Here is a 15526-nt window from a genome sequence, read left to right on the forward strand (position 1 = left end):
GTTACACCTCCGACTTTGGCTCAGGTCATTATCTCACGGTTTGTGAGTTCGAGTCCCGCGTCGGGCTCTGGGCTGACTGCTCAGAGCCTGGAGCCTACTTCTGATGCTGTGTCTCCCTCTCTCTGACCCTTCCCCGCTCATGCTCTGTCTGTCTCAGAAATAAAACATTAAGGAAAAACTTTAAAAAAAAAATTATCCCTATTGTGCAAATGAGGTACTTGGGGTTCTACAGATTATCTTGCCGTAGGGCACCCAGCTTATATGTTGGCCTGAGACTTCCTTTCCAAATGACCAGTTACCTCGCGAACCCATCCTTTCCCCAGACTTGAAATGTACCTGGATCACCAAACCCCTTACTGATTTTGTTTCTGGGTGTTCTACGCATGCCAGCGTGCATGAACTTTCCTGTTTGGGCTCAAGCTATCTACTGCATTGTAAACAGGTCATATTGCTGCGAGAGTTGCCTTTGAAACCGAAGAACTTCTGGCACGACACATTCCTTGATGTAGCTTAGCTCGAGTGACACCTGGCTCAACCTGGCCCTGCCCCACAGAACGGGACAAGCCACCTCGGCACAGCTCTTAGGCAAGTTCTGCCAAATTAAGTACAAACTTCACCTGGAGGGAGGGGCCTGCCCCATCCACCCCAAGACCCTCTCTCTACAAACACAGCTACCCCATACAAAGCAACAATTCCTTCCCCCAGAACACCTGTCTTTAAACTGAGGGCAGAGCGTCAGGGGGAAATATGGAAGTTTATTCTCCCCCTCCCCCCAATCTCACTGATTGCCAGTTTATTCTTAAAGTCAAGATGTTGCGATTCCCTTAAATCCTCCATCCCGTATGAAAAACGAGCTTTAGGGGCACCTGAGTGGCTCAGCTGCTTAAGCATCCGACTTCTGGCTCTGGTCATGATCTCACAGTTCACAAGTTCAAGCCCTGTTGGGCTCTGTGCTGCCAGCCCCGAGCCTGGAGACTGCTTCAGATTCTGTGTCTCCCTCTCTCTCTGCACCTCCCTGCGCTCACACACACTTTCTCTCAAAAAGAAGCAAACATTAAGAAAATTTTTTTAGGGGCGCCTGGGTGGCGCAGTCGGTTAAGCGTCCGACTTCAGCCAGGTCACGATCTCATGGTCCGTTGAGTTCGAGCCCCGCGTCGGGCTCTGGGCTGATGGCTCAGAGCCTGGAGCCTGTTTCCCATTCTGTGTCTCCCTCTCTCTCTGCCCCTCCCCCATTCATGCTCTGTCTCTCTCTATCCCAAAAATAAATAAACGTTGAAAAAAAAAATTTAAGAAAATTTTTTTAGGGGCGCCTGGGTGGCTCAGTCGGTTGAGCGGCCGACTTCGGCTCAGGTCACTCTCTCACGGTTTGTGAGTTCGAGCCCCGTGTCAGGCTCTGTGCTGACAGCTCAGAGCCTGGAGCCTGTTTCGGATTCTGTCTCCCTCTCTCTGCCCCTCCCCCACTCGTGCTGTCTCCCTCGGTCTCAAAAATAAGCATCAAAAAAAATTTTTTTAATAAAAAAAAAGCTTTGGATACACAGAACCCATAAAGGAACATGCAAAGAGGTAGGCAGGTCTCAAAGAGCAAGTTTTATGGCACCCGTACTGCTCCTTAAACAGAGAAATGCCCTAGACCATGGATGGTAGTGTGCTCACATCACAATTGACTGGAGGACTAGCTTTAAAGATTAGGGCTGAGAACATAGGTACAGACACAACACTCATGCACAACTGCAAACACATGGCAACGTTCATCTTTGCCCTAGCAATCCCTCAAGGAAGAATTTACCCTGCAGTTAACTGGGTGGAAGGAAAACTTACAAGCCACAATGATGACCCAAGCTATTTAATAGTTTGGAGGAAAACAAGAGTTTGTCCAGCAATAGCTGATTGAACATTTTGGTATTACTGCAGGTATTTAACAAGGATTAGCCAGAAACGGCTGTTCCCTTGAAATAATGTCTGAAACATGTTGGGAGGAGAGGAAACGACTTTCACGCAAGTAAAAATAATCCTCATACATTTCAATCTAGACCTAAAACTTCACTGTGGGTTAGTTATCAAGTGAGAGAAGGGGTCAGCATAGACACTTGGGACTAATGGATCTTGGCTTAGGTAATTCCACTTCAGTTATCTGAAGGACCTCGTTAATCTTGCTTTCGGAGTCAAGAGTGACCATCCCACCCCAAATCTAGAGGAGTTGAGGCCAAAGGACAGACACACGCTGGAGAGGGCATCCACCTGCAAAGAAGTTGCCATGCAGGGCTCCTATCAGGTGAAAGGCTGTGAGAACGTAATCCCCAGCCTTCTCTGATGTCAGGAGGATCCATTCACAGATGTAGTCCTATCTTCATCCAGGAAGATTCTCCTAGAATCTGATGCTGCTTCTTGCCACTGGGTTTGCAAGAAGAGAAACACAACAAGAGGGAGGTAACAGGGTACTTTGCCAGTTGGGCACTACCCTGGTCTTGCCTTTGTGTCTCTCCCCAGGGGGTACTTTTCCACCACCCTCTCAAAGAATCTTCTCTTGGAACTAAGTGCCACCTCCTACGTGGTTCTCTCTGCCCAATGACTGGTACCAGGTTGGGATTGAAATATGAGGTAATCTACAGCGCAATAAGCCGTCTGCGGTCACAAGGGAACACAAGCAAAAGTTCTCTAGACTCAGTTTACTCTAACACAACTTGTATGCCTGAAGAAAGCAAGAGAACAGCCAGCAAGTCGTTCTTTGTGTGTGCTTGAGAAATGGGTCCAGTAGGGACATAAGCGGATGTATTTCGATTCTAAGCCCTCCCCCCGCCCCCCGCCGGGCCACGAGGGCAAGTGATTGTTCAAATGAGAACTCTCAGGTTTAGAGCAGAAACTAACCAGAGACATACGCACCCGGTGGGGGGGGAAGACAAAAAAAAAAAAATCCGAAATTTATTCTCCAACAACACAGACAGCATCAGCAGGTGAAACTACAGGGGTTTCTCCATAGATCATACATTCACAAGGCATTGTTTGCTTGACAGTAAGAAAGCCTCTGGTGTTCTCTGTAACAATATCCACTTCACAGTGTAGACAGGTACTAGTTATTGTGTCCCACTTACAATTCCAGGAAGAAAGGCACAATGTGGCAAAAAAAAAAAAAAAAAAAATTTTTTTTTTTTTTTGGATCCTAAAGTCAGGTGCAATAACACAAACTTTTGATAACAGTCTTGATCTACTTTTCCACATAGAAGGAGACTTCTCCACTCAGAAATTAAGGTCTTTCTTTCTCCTTCCTTGTTAAACCATTAGAGCAATGTGCCCTCATTCGCTTCATATTACATATACAAACAGGGGGAGGGGGCGTTTACAACAAAGAACCATAGAGATATCTTAAATGTCCAGTCACTCCCACCATACATCAACTCAGGTTGAAGACAGGGCATCAGAACACTTCAGCGGTGATAAAATAGGAAAATAGAGACTATGGCTACAAAAATAAAAATAAATGAGGTAGATAAATTAAAGCTTTCACACCCATGACTTGCCTGTTCGTAGCCTTCATGCAATACTCAAAAACAATCTTCACAATCACTTGGCATTTAAGTTGCACCAAGGACATTTTTGTACAAATTAGTATGTGTACCTATAAGAAACATGCCCTTCCATGAGTTTCTTAAAGAATGGAAACCCCGTTCCACAGCGTAGGCACTGGCGAACCAAAATAAGTCACCTGAGGGTCCCTGCGAAGGCCACCTCTCCTGCTGGTTCAGGAAGGAGGCATTTGCAAAGCATAGGGAGTACATTGGCACTCTTGGGGTTCCAACTGAACTGTATTTAAATAAGCAGCAACACGCATTGACTCCCTAAGGACAAAAATCAGTCCATTCGAGGGCATTCTATTTAAGGTTCCAAGGTTGAAGGAATTTTGGAATTCGTTTGACAACCTTAGTTAAAAAGAAAAAAAAAAAAGTACATTCAGGGGAAAAAAACCAAAAAACAAAGGATGGGTGCAGGGTTGGGGGTCATACAAAACAGGTCCCTAAACAGATGCCAGATCTTGTCCGTGTACCCGCATACAGACAGTCACTGGGGAAGTATACAGTACCCCCCACAATTAGGCTAACAGTTGCCTTTTCCACTGTGGTTCAGTAAGTTCCAACTTGAAACAAGGGAATCGTCTTTGGAAATAGTTACTCTAGGTTGTACAAAGGTTTTATGTATACAGTTTGTCGCAAGTAACAAAGCTACTTTGCAAGACCCGCTTCCAAAATTAAAAAAAAAAAAAAAAAATCTAGTCTGTTTTTATTTTAGTATGCATTTTTCTTTTTTAGTTTTTTTTTGTTTTTCAATTTTTTCTTTTTTCGATTTTTCTTTTTTCAATTTTTTTTCAATTTTTTTTTTTTTTTTTTTGCAAAGCAGCATAACATCTGATTGTAGGATTTGCCTGAGGTTGTGATCTCACACTGTAAACATCATTTGCACATCAGTAAGAAAACAAACAGGAGGGGATGGGTTCTTTTAAAAAGGGGGGGGGGGGGAAAGTATAGTCGGGGAGGTCATTCTGCCTCTGCCATTTCTCCCTCAACCAGGGATCCCTCCCGGAGCTTAGCTGACTGCAATCTTGTTTTCTTCCAGGAAGTGAGGGAACTGGTGTTTGGGGACACCGTCAGCAGCACCCGGTTTTTCCACTTCGGCACCGAGGGCAGACTGGGAGCCGTCCAACTTGGAGATAGTGGTGTTGTTCACAATGGAGCTAGCCCCCAGGGAAACTGGGAGCGTGGGGATGCCGCCACTCTGGATCACGGAGATTTCATTGGTCTTCATGGCCAGGCCTCCATTGAGCATGGTGGTGTACTGGTTCCACACGACGGGGTCCACGCTCACCGAAGGGGCCAGGATTTCCTTGGGAAACATCTCGGGAACTCTCTTCCCATCAGTTCCTAACAGAGCCATGGTGTTCTCGATGGCCAGCTTCCTCCCTCGGCGTGCAGAACTGTTGTTGGCTCCGTGCGTCATGTAGTGGACCTGTGGGAACAGGAACAGAGAGGTTCCCACCAAAACGGGGACTCATCTTGGGGTGGGGGAGGGGAGGAAGCAAAGGATTGGGCAACAAGGGGCCCACATTCCTGCCTAGAGGCAAGTAAAGCCCAGCGAGGCAGGGCCACAGGCTCCAATTCTGTGCCCGTCCCACTGTTCCAGTGGGTTCCTACAGGAACCCTTACTATGTGTCAGGCTCAAATACTAGGATACTATGTATCCTCTCAAGTGCTAGATTTAAAACTTGTGAATTACAAACCTACACAGTTGTGCAGAAGGTAACACACTTACACACGTGGAGTACAAATAAAATGGGGGGAAATCTAGGAGACCAGTAGGTTCCGTCCATGCCAATATCCTGGTTCTTATCGGTTACATCATAGTTTTCGCGAAATTCTACCACTGGGGGAACTGGGCAGAGCGTGTAAGGATCTGTGAATTCCAACTGCACAGGAGCCCACCGTTACCTGAATAAAAAATGTGAGTTAACAAATAACTCTGGAACAGAACAGATGCTGCCCTGATGATGGCACGGACAGACCAGATACACAGGACGTCAATGATCGTCATCACTACTCCAGAGTAGTGAAAAGTCTGGCTTTTGAGTTTCTAACTCCCTTTGAGCTTCAAAAAGAGTCGGAAGAGGGGTGCCTGGGCCGCTCAGTCAGTTAAGCGTCAACTCTCGATTTCGGCTCAGGTCATGATCTCACAGTTTGTGGGTTCAAGCCCTACATCAGGCTCTGCGCTGACAGCTTGGAGCCTGCCTGGGATTCTCTCTCTCTCTGCTCCTTCCCCACTGTCTCTCTCTCTCTCAAAATAAATAAACTTAAAAAAAAAAAAAGAGTGAGTGGGGAGAATGTGATGGGCACTAGGTTTCTCAGGTACCCCGTTTCAGCTTTCCTGACATCCTGAGAAGTTAGTAGTTAGCCGGCCAACTGCGCTCAGAAGTGACCTGCTCTTAATCGCTACGAGCTGTTAAGATGTTCCAGGCATAATTTGAAACATTTAGGAATAGAATTCATTTCATCTTTAGGAGCACTCTGAAGTTGTCACTACCATTAGTGAGTCATGGGAAACTGGGAAACTGAGGCACAAGGAGCCATCTGCCCAAAGCCACTTGTGCAGAGAGAAACAACAACAAAACGAAAACAAAAACAAACACAGCAGCTCCAGACCTTCCCTGGGCTGATCCCGGGGCCTGTGAAGTCATTTAAGCTTTCTGTTTCTAGAAGTTGGTATCAGAGATGAAATTGCTTCATGCTCCTTACCTAGTCGTTTTCACCAACTAAAAAATTAAAAGAATATAGCTTGGGGGCACCTGGCACCATCGACTTTGGCTCAGGTCATGATCTCACGGTCCGTGAGTTCGAGCCCCGCGTCGGGCTCTGTGTGGACAGTGCAGAACCACCCTTCCGACCCTCTTGCCTCCCCCTCTCTCCGCCCCTCCCCTGTTCGCACTCTCTCAAAAATAAACAAACTTAAAAAATAAATCAAAGAGGACAGCTTGCTTTTATAATAAGTACGTTTCATTTTTTAAATGCTATACGGTCTCCTTGGTCAACTTTTAAGTTTCAACCTTTATTTGAACCACAAAGAATTCCTGCTATTTATTTCAACCTAGCAGGCTAGGAAAAGAAAACATAGAGGGTGCTCAAGTCTGGATGTACACACAAACCCATAAATGATTTCTCCACACATTATACTATGTGACATTTTTCACTGGTTTCCAGGCTAGATTTTACCTATCTACTCGATTATTGTTGAAAGAGGTCATGGTCTGCCCCAATATTGGAGGGAAAACAACCCTAAAGTGTAACTACTTTATACTAAGAGACAAGAGCATCTCTAATAGACCATGTGTCCTATTCCTAGACAGCATCCTTTGTAAAATGCATCACTATTCCTTGTGCCCCTAAGATTAGGGAAAAAAAAAAAATTACCAATTTCAGGCACTGACCATAAGAAGCATCCCAATTTCAGACATGTTGTCATGTGAGAAAACATACTGTCTAACGAATTATTTCAAGAGCCAGCTGGGAGATAGGACTATACAGTATCCCATCTGGTCTTTTTTTTTTTTTTAAATGGTTATTTATTTTTGAGAGAGAGACACAGAGCATGAGTGGGGGAGGAGCAGAGAGAGAGGGAGACACAGAATCGGAAGCAGGCTCCAAGCTCCAAGCTGTCGGCACAGAGCCTGACGCGGGGCTCGAACTCACGGACCGCGAGATCACGATTAAGTTGGACGCTCAACCGACTGAGCCACCCGGGCGCCCCAAGAATAGGTATTCTCTAATCCGATGGCCTTCAAACTTTTCAAAGGGGCGAAATCTGCTTTTACAATTGAAAAGATACGGAGAACTTGAGAAAAGAACAAAGCCCCCCCCCCACCCCCGAGTTGAACATTCTTATGATTTTGTCACAAGTTGCTAATCTCTTTGTCTTTTTTTCTTTTTAATATTTTTTAAGGTTTATTCATTTTTGACGGAGCATGAGCAGGGGAGGGGCAGAGAGAGAGGGAGACACAGCATCCGAAGCAGGCTCCAGGCTTCGAGCTGTCGGCACAGAGCCCGATGCGGGGCTCGAACTCACGGACCCTGAGATCACGACCCGAGCTGAAGTCGGACGCTTAACCGACTGAGCCACTGGGGCACCCCCATCCCATCTGGTCTTAATGGAAGAATTCATCACGAATGGGGGACACCAACAAGGCTGTGCTGAACAATGCCTAGCCCCATCCCTGCGGAGAGCCCGAAGAAACTCACCTTCAGGTTGCCTTTGGTGGTAAAGGCACGCCCACATATGTTACACACAAAAGGCTTCTCCCCAGTGTGAGTCCTCTCGTGAATCTGGAGGGCGCTCGCCGAGGAGAAGTTCTTCCCGCACCGTGCACAGCCGTGCTGTTTGGCCTGCCGGCGTGGCTGGGCCACCAGCAAAGGAGTCATGCCTGGGGACACGGTCGCAGGTCCAACAAACGCGCCAGGGACTTCGACTTTCACATAGGCTGGCTGGGCGCGGATAAATGTCGATGGCAGGCTGCTACGACCTAGTATCCAGAGAAAAGAAACCCCAGACCTTTATCATCCCGTACTCATTCCTTCTCAAACCAAAAAAGAGCTGTGATGACCACTGCCCATCGACAGCCTGGAAACGGCTTTCTGGAATCGTGTGCCTCAGAGGCGGCTTTTCCTCCTTAGCGTGTTGACCCACTCGGGGAGTGACAACTCAAACGCTTCCGAAAAGTCACCACTGGGGCAGAGAGGTATGGACAGGAAACACCTGAAATTCAAGCTCCTGCATCAGACGTTTTCATCTTTAAAAGGGGCGCCTGGCTGGCTCAGTCGGTAGAGCACGCGACTCTCGGCCTCGGGGTCGGCAGTTCGAGCCCCACGTTGGGTGTAGAGAAACAACTACTTTTTAAAAAAAAAAATTTTTTTTTTTTAACGTTTATTTATTTTTGAGACGGAGAGAGACAGAGCACGAACAGGGGAGGGGCAGAGAGAGAGGGAGACACAGAATCGGAAGCAGGCTCCAGGCTCTGAGCCATCAGCCCAGAGCCCGACGCGGGGCTCGAACTCACAGACCGCGAGATCGTGACCTGAGCTGAAGTCGGACGCTCAACCGACCGAGCCACCCAGGCGCCCCGAAAAACTACTACTTAAATACAAGTATTAACGACACCAACAGGTACCCCACGATTTACGTGTGCGTTTATAATGGGTTAGATTCTTTCCCTCCCTGTCAACATTTATTAACCTGCGGACCTTACATTAGGGAGCGGGACCTCAGAAGCAAGACCTAGGACTCATCTCGGTGGCCAAGAAGGCGTGCGCCCACTTTTGCACACATTCGCCCCCCGGAGCACTTCCCGAAGATGACCCAGGTGTCTCCCCGGGGCTCACACACACACACAGAAGCAAAGACCAACAAGCCTGCTGTCCGTCCCCCGTGCGCATTAACCACCGCAAAGAACACGATGTGAGTACTAGGACGGGGGAGTTAGTTATTCTCTCCCTCTACCCAGAGAGGCTAACTGCCCTAACGAGGGAGAGCTGCTTTGCAAAGATCACACTGTCCGTTTGTGACGTTCGACCCGGGTTCCTGTGGGATGACCTCGTGCCCAAAATGGACCTAAGCGAAATCCAAAGCTCCATCACCTTCCATCTCAGCGCGGCCGTTCTCGGCGCTGTCTGCTTTGCCAGCGGCATCGGGAGATCGGGACTTGATGCTTTCTGCCTGGCTGTTGGCGGGGGACAGCGCCTGGAAGGACGTGGTCTCCAGGACGTCCGGACTTCGGCTCTGGTACTCCTGGTCTCCCATCACCGAGGAGGACGAGTCGTTGGTCAAGCCGTCACTCTCCACCGAACCGTTTTCTCTGCTGCTTTGCCGCTGCAGGACGAGAGGAGCGGGACCCGCCTTCCCGGCGAACCCCAGGGTGGGGGACGCGGCCTGCCCGCTGGGGAGGGGCGGCGGGACCTTCAAGGAGCTACCGCCGGGGGCCTCCGGGGGGCCGAGCTCGTCGACGTCGATGCTTTCGAGGAGGTCGTCGTGACAGACGGCCCCCGCACCGCCGTCTTCGCTGACCATCGCTGGCTCGGGGCCCGCGAAGTCGCAGGGACTCTCGGGCAGCGGCGTGTTGGGAATCTGGCCGCCCATGTGCATGCGGATGTGCTGCTGCAGCAGGACCGCGTTGGTGAACTTCTTCTGACAGATGGGGCACGAGTGCTGCGTCTTTGCGGACGTGTTGGGCCGGTGGACGCCGAGGTGCGTCTTCAGGTTGCCCTTGGTGGAGAAGGCCCGACCGCAGGTCTTACACTGGAACGGCCTCTCCCCGGTGTGGGTGCGGTGATGCATCTTGAGAGAGCTCTGGCAGCTCAGGACCCGGTGGCAGATGAGACACTCGTTGGGCTCGGCGGCGGCCTTGTCGATGTTCTCCACCAGCCGCTGCAGCCTCAGGGTCTCCGAGCCCGGCTCGGGCGTCCCGCTCCCCCGGAAGCCACCGACCCTGGGGGAACTGTGGTGTGGCCCCAGCCCGGAGAGAAGCAGGGGGCCATCCCCGCCTTCTGGAGAAGGCCCGGGCTGCAGGTCGCTGGGCGGGGGGCCGCCCGCGAGGTCCTTGGGGTTAGTCCCCGCAGAGAGACTCTGAGGTAGCCCTGCACTGGGGGTCCCCGTCACGAGGACGGGCTTGCTGTCTAACGAGAGGCTCGATTCGTCTACGGGGACCGGTGCAGAGAGCGCATGGGGGGTGCCGTTGCCCGCCACCATTTTGTCGCGGAACTCGGCAAACAGCTGGGGGTTCGCCTTCACCTGGGGATGTCGATGAAAGTGCACCTTGAGGTTGCCCTTGGTGGTGAAGCGGTGGCCGCAGACAGAGCACACGAAGGGTCTCTCGCCGGTGTGGGAGCGCAGGTGGATCTGCAAGGAGCTATCGGTCCCAAAAACCTTGCTACAGTACTTACACTTGTGCTTGCAGAGGACGGCCTCGTCTTTGGGCTTGACCTCCACCGGGGACACGTTCGGGGGCTTCCCCTTCCCCTTCCTGGACGGGTCTAACGCCACGGTGGAGAAAGGGCTCGGGAAGAGCACAGAGCCGGGGGCCTGAGGTAGCAGGGCGCCGGGAAGGCGCGACACGACGTCGGGCAGGACCCTCGTCCCGTCCGGCTTCAGGGCGAAGGGCGCCAGCCCCTGGGACACGGAGCCGCTCGTGCCGGGAACGTGCGCGTGAGGTAGCTTGGCCTGTTTCAAGGCGTCCAGAGCCAGGCCCTGGCCTGCAGCTTTCTGGCTCAGCAAGGCCACGGCCGCAGACACCTGCTGGGACACGTGGCTGCCCAAGGTCTTGAGGGTGTCAGCCCCCGCCACGCCAGAGTGGAGGGCGTGGGAGGCCCACGTGTTCACCTGAACGCGGATCTGCTCCGTGAGCTGGATCTGCTGCAGCTGCTGCTGTTGGAGGCACAGGATCTGCTCGAGGACCCACGGGATGCTGCTGGCGCCGGGCACGGGGGCCGGCGGCGCCTCGACGCTCCGCTGATTCACGGCCACCCTGGTGCCCCGCAGGGCCTGGAGGGTGACGTTGGTGCTGGCCACCTTGCCTTGGGGCAGACAGCTCACGTCCTGGGACGCGGGCGGCGGGGCCGTCTCGGTCTTCAAGAACACGACGGACTCGGCCCCCAGCTTCTCCTTCGTGTCCCCCGGGCCGCCGCCATCCTCCCTGGGACCGTCCTTACTGCTTGGACTGTGCGGCTGGTGGCCCAGCACCGCCCCGGAGAAGTCTTCTGAAGGCACCGGCCCCTCGCCGTCGTGCATGATGAGGACGGGGGGATTTTTAGTGCAACTTTTCTTGTGTTCCAAGAACTCGGAGAGGCTGAAGAACTCAGCGCAGCATTTCTCGCAGACGTGAGTCTCCTCCCGACGAGGCCTCTTCCCTGACACCCCAGCCCTGCTGACGTCATTGCCACTCCCCGGGTGGTTCATTGGAGCACCTGGGACAAGAGAGAAAAAGCTAAGAATTCTGCCCGAGAAAGGAGGCGGGGCGACTTCTAGGCAAAAACCACAGCTCACAACACAGAGACCTCGGCAACCTGGGTCCCGTCCCCACAGGCAGGAGACTGTAAAAGGGAACTTATGCAGGGGGTTGAATTGTGATAACCCCCCCCCCCCAAAAAAACACATCCCAGTCATTATACCCAATACCTGTGCACAAGACCTGATTTGGAATAGGGTCTTTGCAAATGTAATCGGGGTGAGTCCCTAACCCAATGCCCGGGTGTCCTTAAAGAGATAGGGGAAAGAGACGAAACAGAATTAAAAGCCACGTGAAAGACTTATGTGGCCCTAAGCCAGGATTGTGGGAAGCCATCAGAAGGTAGAAAGGAGGCCTGGAATGGCTTCTTCCTCAGCGTCTCCAGAAGGGACGGACCCCACTGATATCTCAATGTCGGATGTTTAGCCTCCAGGAAGGTAGGACTAAATTTCTGTGTTTTGTTTTTGGGTTTTTTTTTTTTAATTTTCTTTTAATGTTTACTTATTTTTGAGAGAGACAGAGCCCGAGATGGGCAGGGCAGAGAGAGAGGGAGACACAGAATCCGAAGCAGGCTCCAGGCTCCGAGCTGTCAGCACAGAGCCCGACACAGGGCTCGAACTCACCAGGTGAAGTCGGACGCTTAACTGCCCAAGCCGCCCAGGGGCCCCTAAATTTCTTTTGCTTTAAGCCATCCAATTTGTAGCAATTTGTTATGGCAACCGTAGGAAACTCACACAATTTATTATTAAAGTAATCCCCTTAGAGCTCTGCACCCTACTCGGGGTCTGCCTGTAAAGGCAAGTGGATTTCATGCAGTCAACACAAATGACATTGGAGACCTGCTCAAATCACAGGTGCTCATCCCCATCCTGGGGCCACCGAAAGCGAAACTGCAGTAAATCACTCATTCAGTGTGACCAGTGCACCTCCCCACTTCCAAGATGCCAACAACGACCGCAGTGCCTAATTCACCGAAAATATGGAGACAGCACACTGTCTAAACAGTACATTTAGACGAGGAAGGCCAAGCAGATATTCCCAGAAATGCTTTCATGACGATAAAGACTTCAACGACCTCACAGATAATGAGAGAAGCCCCAGAATGAGAAGAGGGGAGGGGAACGTAGGGTTCCACACCTCTCCCTGAACTTGCAACTTCTACTACTGTTATATACCTGGAATTACATGCATAGGATCAATTCTGGACAGTTACATTCCTAAAAAGGATTGGCCTGTGGATTTCCTTGTGTGTGTGTGTGTGTGTGTGTGTGTGTGTGTGTGTGTGTGTGTGTGCATATTTCTTTTGTAATTAGGCACTATTCCCTTCGGTGTTAATGATAGCCTGCACCTTCAAATGCCCATCTTGGGGGCGCCTGGGTGGCTTAGTCAGTTAAGCATCCCACTCCTGCTCAGGTTGTAATCTCACGGTTCATGAGTTCGAGCCCCATGTTGAGCTCTGTGCTGACAGCTCGGAGCCTGGAGCCTGCTTCGGATTCTGTCTCCCTCGCTCTCTGCCCTTCCCCCACTCGTGCTGTCTGTATCTTTCAAAAATAAATAAAAATATTTAAAAATAAATAAAGCGCCCATCTTGGGACTGCTTTATCTGGATGCCTGGGTCCTGAGAGTAAACTACTTGCTCTCACTTCCTGGCTATCCTAGTCTATGTATACCGCCCCCCCCCCCCCCCCAACTAATTAGTCACAGAGGCAGTATACCTCGGAGCCAGCCAACTCTAGGCATACAGATCTAAATCACACAAATAATTGCACAAATATACAAAGATCCATATAAGTAGGGATTTTTTTAAAAGCAACGTTTACGGCAGCAAAAGTAAATTTTGATTCACTCATAGACCAAAAACTGCATTAACTTCTGCACGCTCTGACATGGAGACAGAAGTTACGTGAAAGAAACAGGCTGCAGAACAGTATGTAAAACGTGACCATTTTTGTTGAAAACCTGTTTCAAATGTACCGATGTGTGGAGGAAAGGCCAAGAAAGACACACATTACTTTAAAATTTTTTAATGTTTATTTATTGTTGACAGTGAGAGAGACAGAGCATGAGCAGGGGAGGGGCAGAGACAGAGGGAGACACAGAATCCGAAGCAGGCTCCAGGCTCTGAGCTGTCAGCACAGAGCCCGACGCAGGGCTCGAACTCACGGACTGTGAGATCATGACCTGAGCCGAAGTCGGACGCTCAACCGACTGAGCCACCCAGGAGCCCCAATACACATTACTTTTAAATAAATTGTTGCTTCTTTTTTTTAATTAAAAACATTTTTTTTTAATGTTTATTGTTGACAGAGAGAGAGAGTGCATGAGCAGGGGAGGGCAGAGAGAGAGGGAATCAGAATTTGAAGCAGGTTCCAGAGCCCGACTCAGTTTGAGCCCGGCTCAAACTCACGATCATGACCTGAGCTAATGCCAAACAGCTTAGCCTACTGAGCCACCCAGGTGCCCCGTTCAATTCCTGTTGCTTAAAGCAAACTAATTTATTTTGCTTCTCAACTCCTTGGGTGAGATTACACTCCCTAAAACCATGGGGTTTTGACAGGAGGCCCACAGTATGAAACAGGAGTTCATCTTGAAAAAGTTTATTTCTTTTAAAATTTATGTAAGGTAGCCTAATCTTTATGAATTTTAGACCCAGTAATAGGAAGTTTTGCAAGGTGTGTATGGGTTGGGGGGGGGGGGGGCAGGGAGAAAGAGCCAACCACCATAAACAGGTCTGGCCAGGGAAGGGAAATCAGGTTAGGGCTGATCCAGCAGCATTCACCTGTAAACTGGTGTGATATGGTAGCCTTTCCCCTCAGAATTTGCCTGAAACATGCATAATCATGACACCCTCGTAAGGTAGATGTGTCTGGGTTAAGTGAAGCGATTACTTTCACAAATGAGTCAAGTACCCACTAATGTGCCTGGGGCACCACCCTGGATGGGATGTGGGGAAAGTGCAGACTTGGCAGGTGTTCAGGGAACATTAGTTTCTCCATATTTATCTCTAATGGCTCAAATGGTTAGCAGGGCAACTAGGTGTGTGGGAGAACAAGACGTAGAAAAATGGTCACCTAAAGCCTAAGTCACTAACAGTTCCCAGTCCCTACTGTGTGCAAGGTGGGGGAGAGCTCGCGAATGAGGCTTATGTCCCGCACTACAGTTCGGACTAGGGACCTCTAGGTGCCCCATATGTGTATCACACAAGCCTATTAAATACTGGCCCCATTTACAGATGAAAATAGTCATAAATAGCTTCTGAGCACTTACTGTGTGCCAGGCAGAATTCTTTTTTTATTTTTTAAAACTTTTAAAAAACGTTTTAATTTATTTTTGAGACAGAGCACGAGCAGGGGAGGGGCAGTGGGAGAGGGAGACGCAGAATCCGAGCTGTCAGCGCAGAGCCTGACGCGGGGCTCGAACTCACGAACCGGGAGATCATGACCTGGGCTAAAGTTGGATGCTCAACCCACTGAGCCACCCAGGAGCCTTCTAATTCTGTTTTTAAAGTTTATTTTGTAAGACACACAGAGAGAAAGAGAGAGGGAGAGAGCGAGCGAGCAAGCAAGAGCATGGGAGGGGCAGAGAGACAGGGAGAGCAAATCCCAAGCAGGCTCCGGGCTGTCAACGCAAAGACCGACTTAGTGCTCTTCGAGCCACCCTGGTGCCCCATCTAGGTGTGATTCTAAACAATGTATACATTATTAACAACTCTATGAGGTAGGGGCTAGTCTATGTAACAGAGGGGGAAACTGAGGCACAGAAGACCTTGATTTGCCCAAAGTAATACATTTGATAAACTGCAGGGCAATATTAAAACCCAGGCATGCAGCGCCCAGATCCTCCCTCGTTCCTACCCTTCCTACCATAATATGTTTCTTCTGTTGAGACTGCAACTCTATTTCCTCTCAAAGACCCCCTAGGGAGGACAGAAAAGCCTGAGGGTCAGGTTGGCAAGAGGGAAAGGAGACTAGGACACCTGCTGCCATCTTTCTGGGGGGG

At 50.1% G+C, this 15526-nt stretch overlaps 1 protein-coding gene across 1 annotated transcript in view; it reads right to left on the bottom strand.

Annotated features, from left to right (window-relative positions):
* Positions 1-2884: 2884 nt before the first annotated feature.
* Positions 2885-15526, bottom strand: part of SALL4 (spalt like transcription factor 4) — a 20692-nt gene continuing 8050 nt past the window's right edge. Inside the window, exons 2-4 of the mRNA XM_040459778.1 lie at positions 9165-11486; positions 7773-8053; positions 2885-4995 (exon numbers count right to left, since the gene is read on the bottom strand). Of these exons, the coding sequence (XP_040315712.1) occupies positions 4576-4995; positions 7773-8053; positions 9165-11486 (3023 nt within the window). The 3' untranslated portion in view covers positions 2885-4575. The remainder of the gene's footprint in view (positions 4996-7772; positions 8054-9164; positions 11487-15526) is intronic.

This window comes from Herpailurus yagouaroundi, unplaced genomic scaffold, assembly GCF_014898765.1.
Source record: "Herpailurus yagouaroundi ecotype Mexico unplaced genomic scaffold, PumYag 246, whole genome shotgun sequence".
Taxonomy (NCBI): domain Eukaryota; kingdom Metazoa; phylum Chordata; class Mammalia; order Carnivora; family Felidae; genus Herpailurus; species Herpailurus yagouaroundi.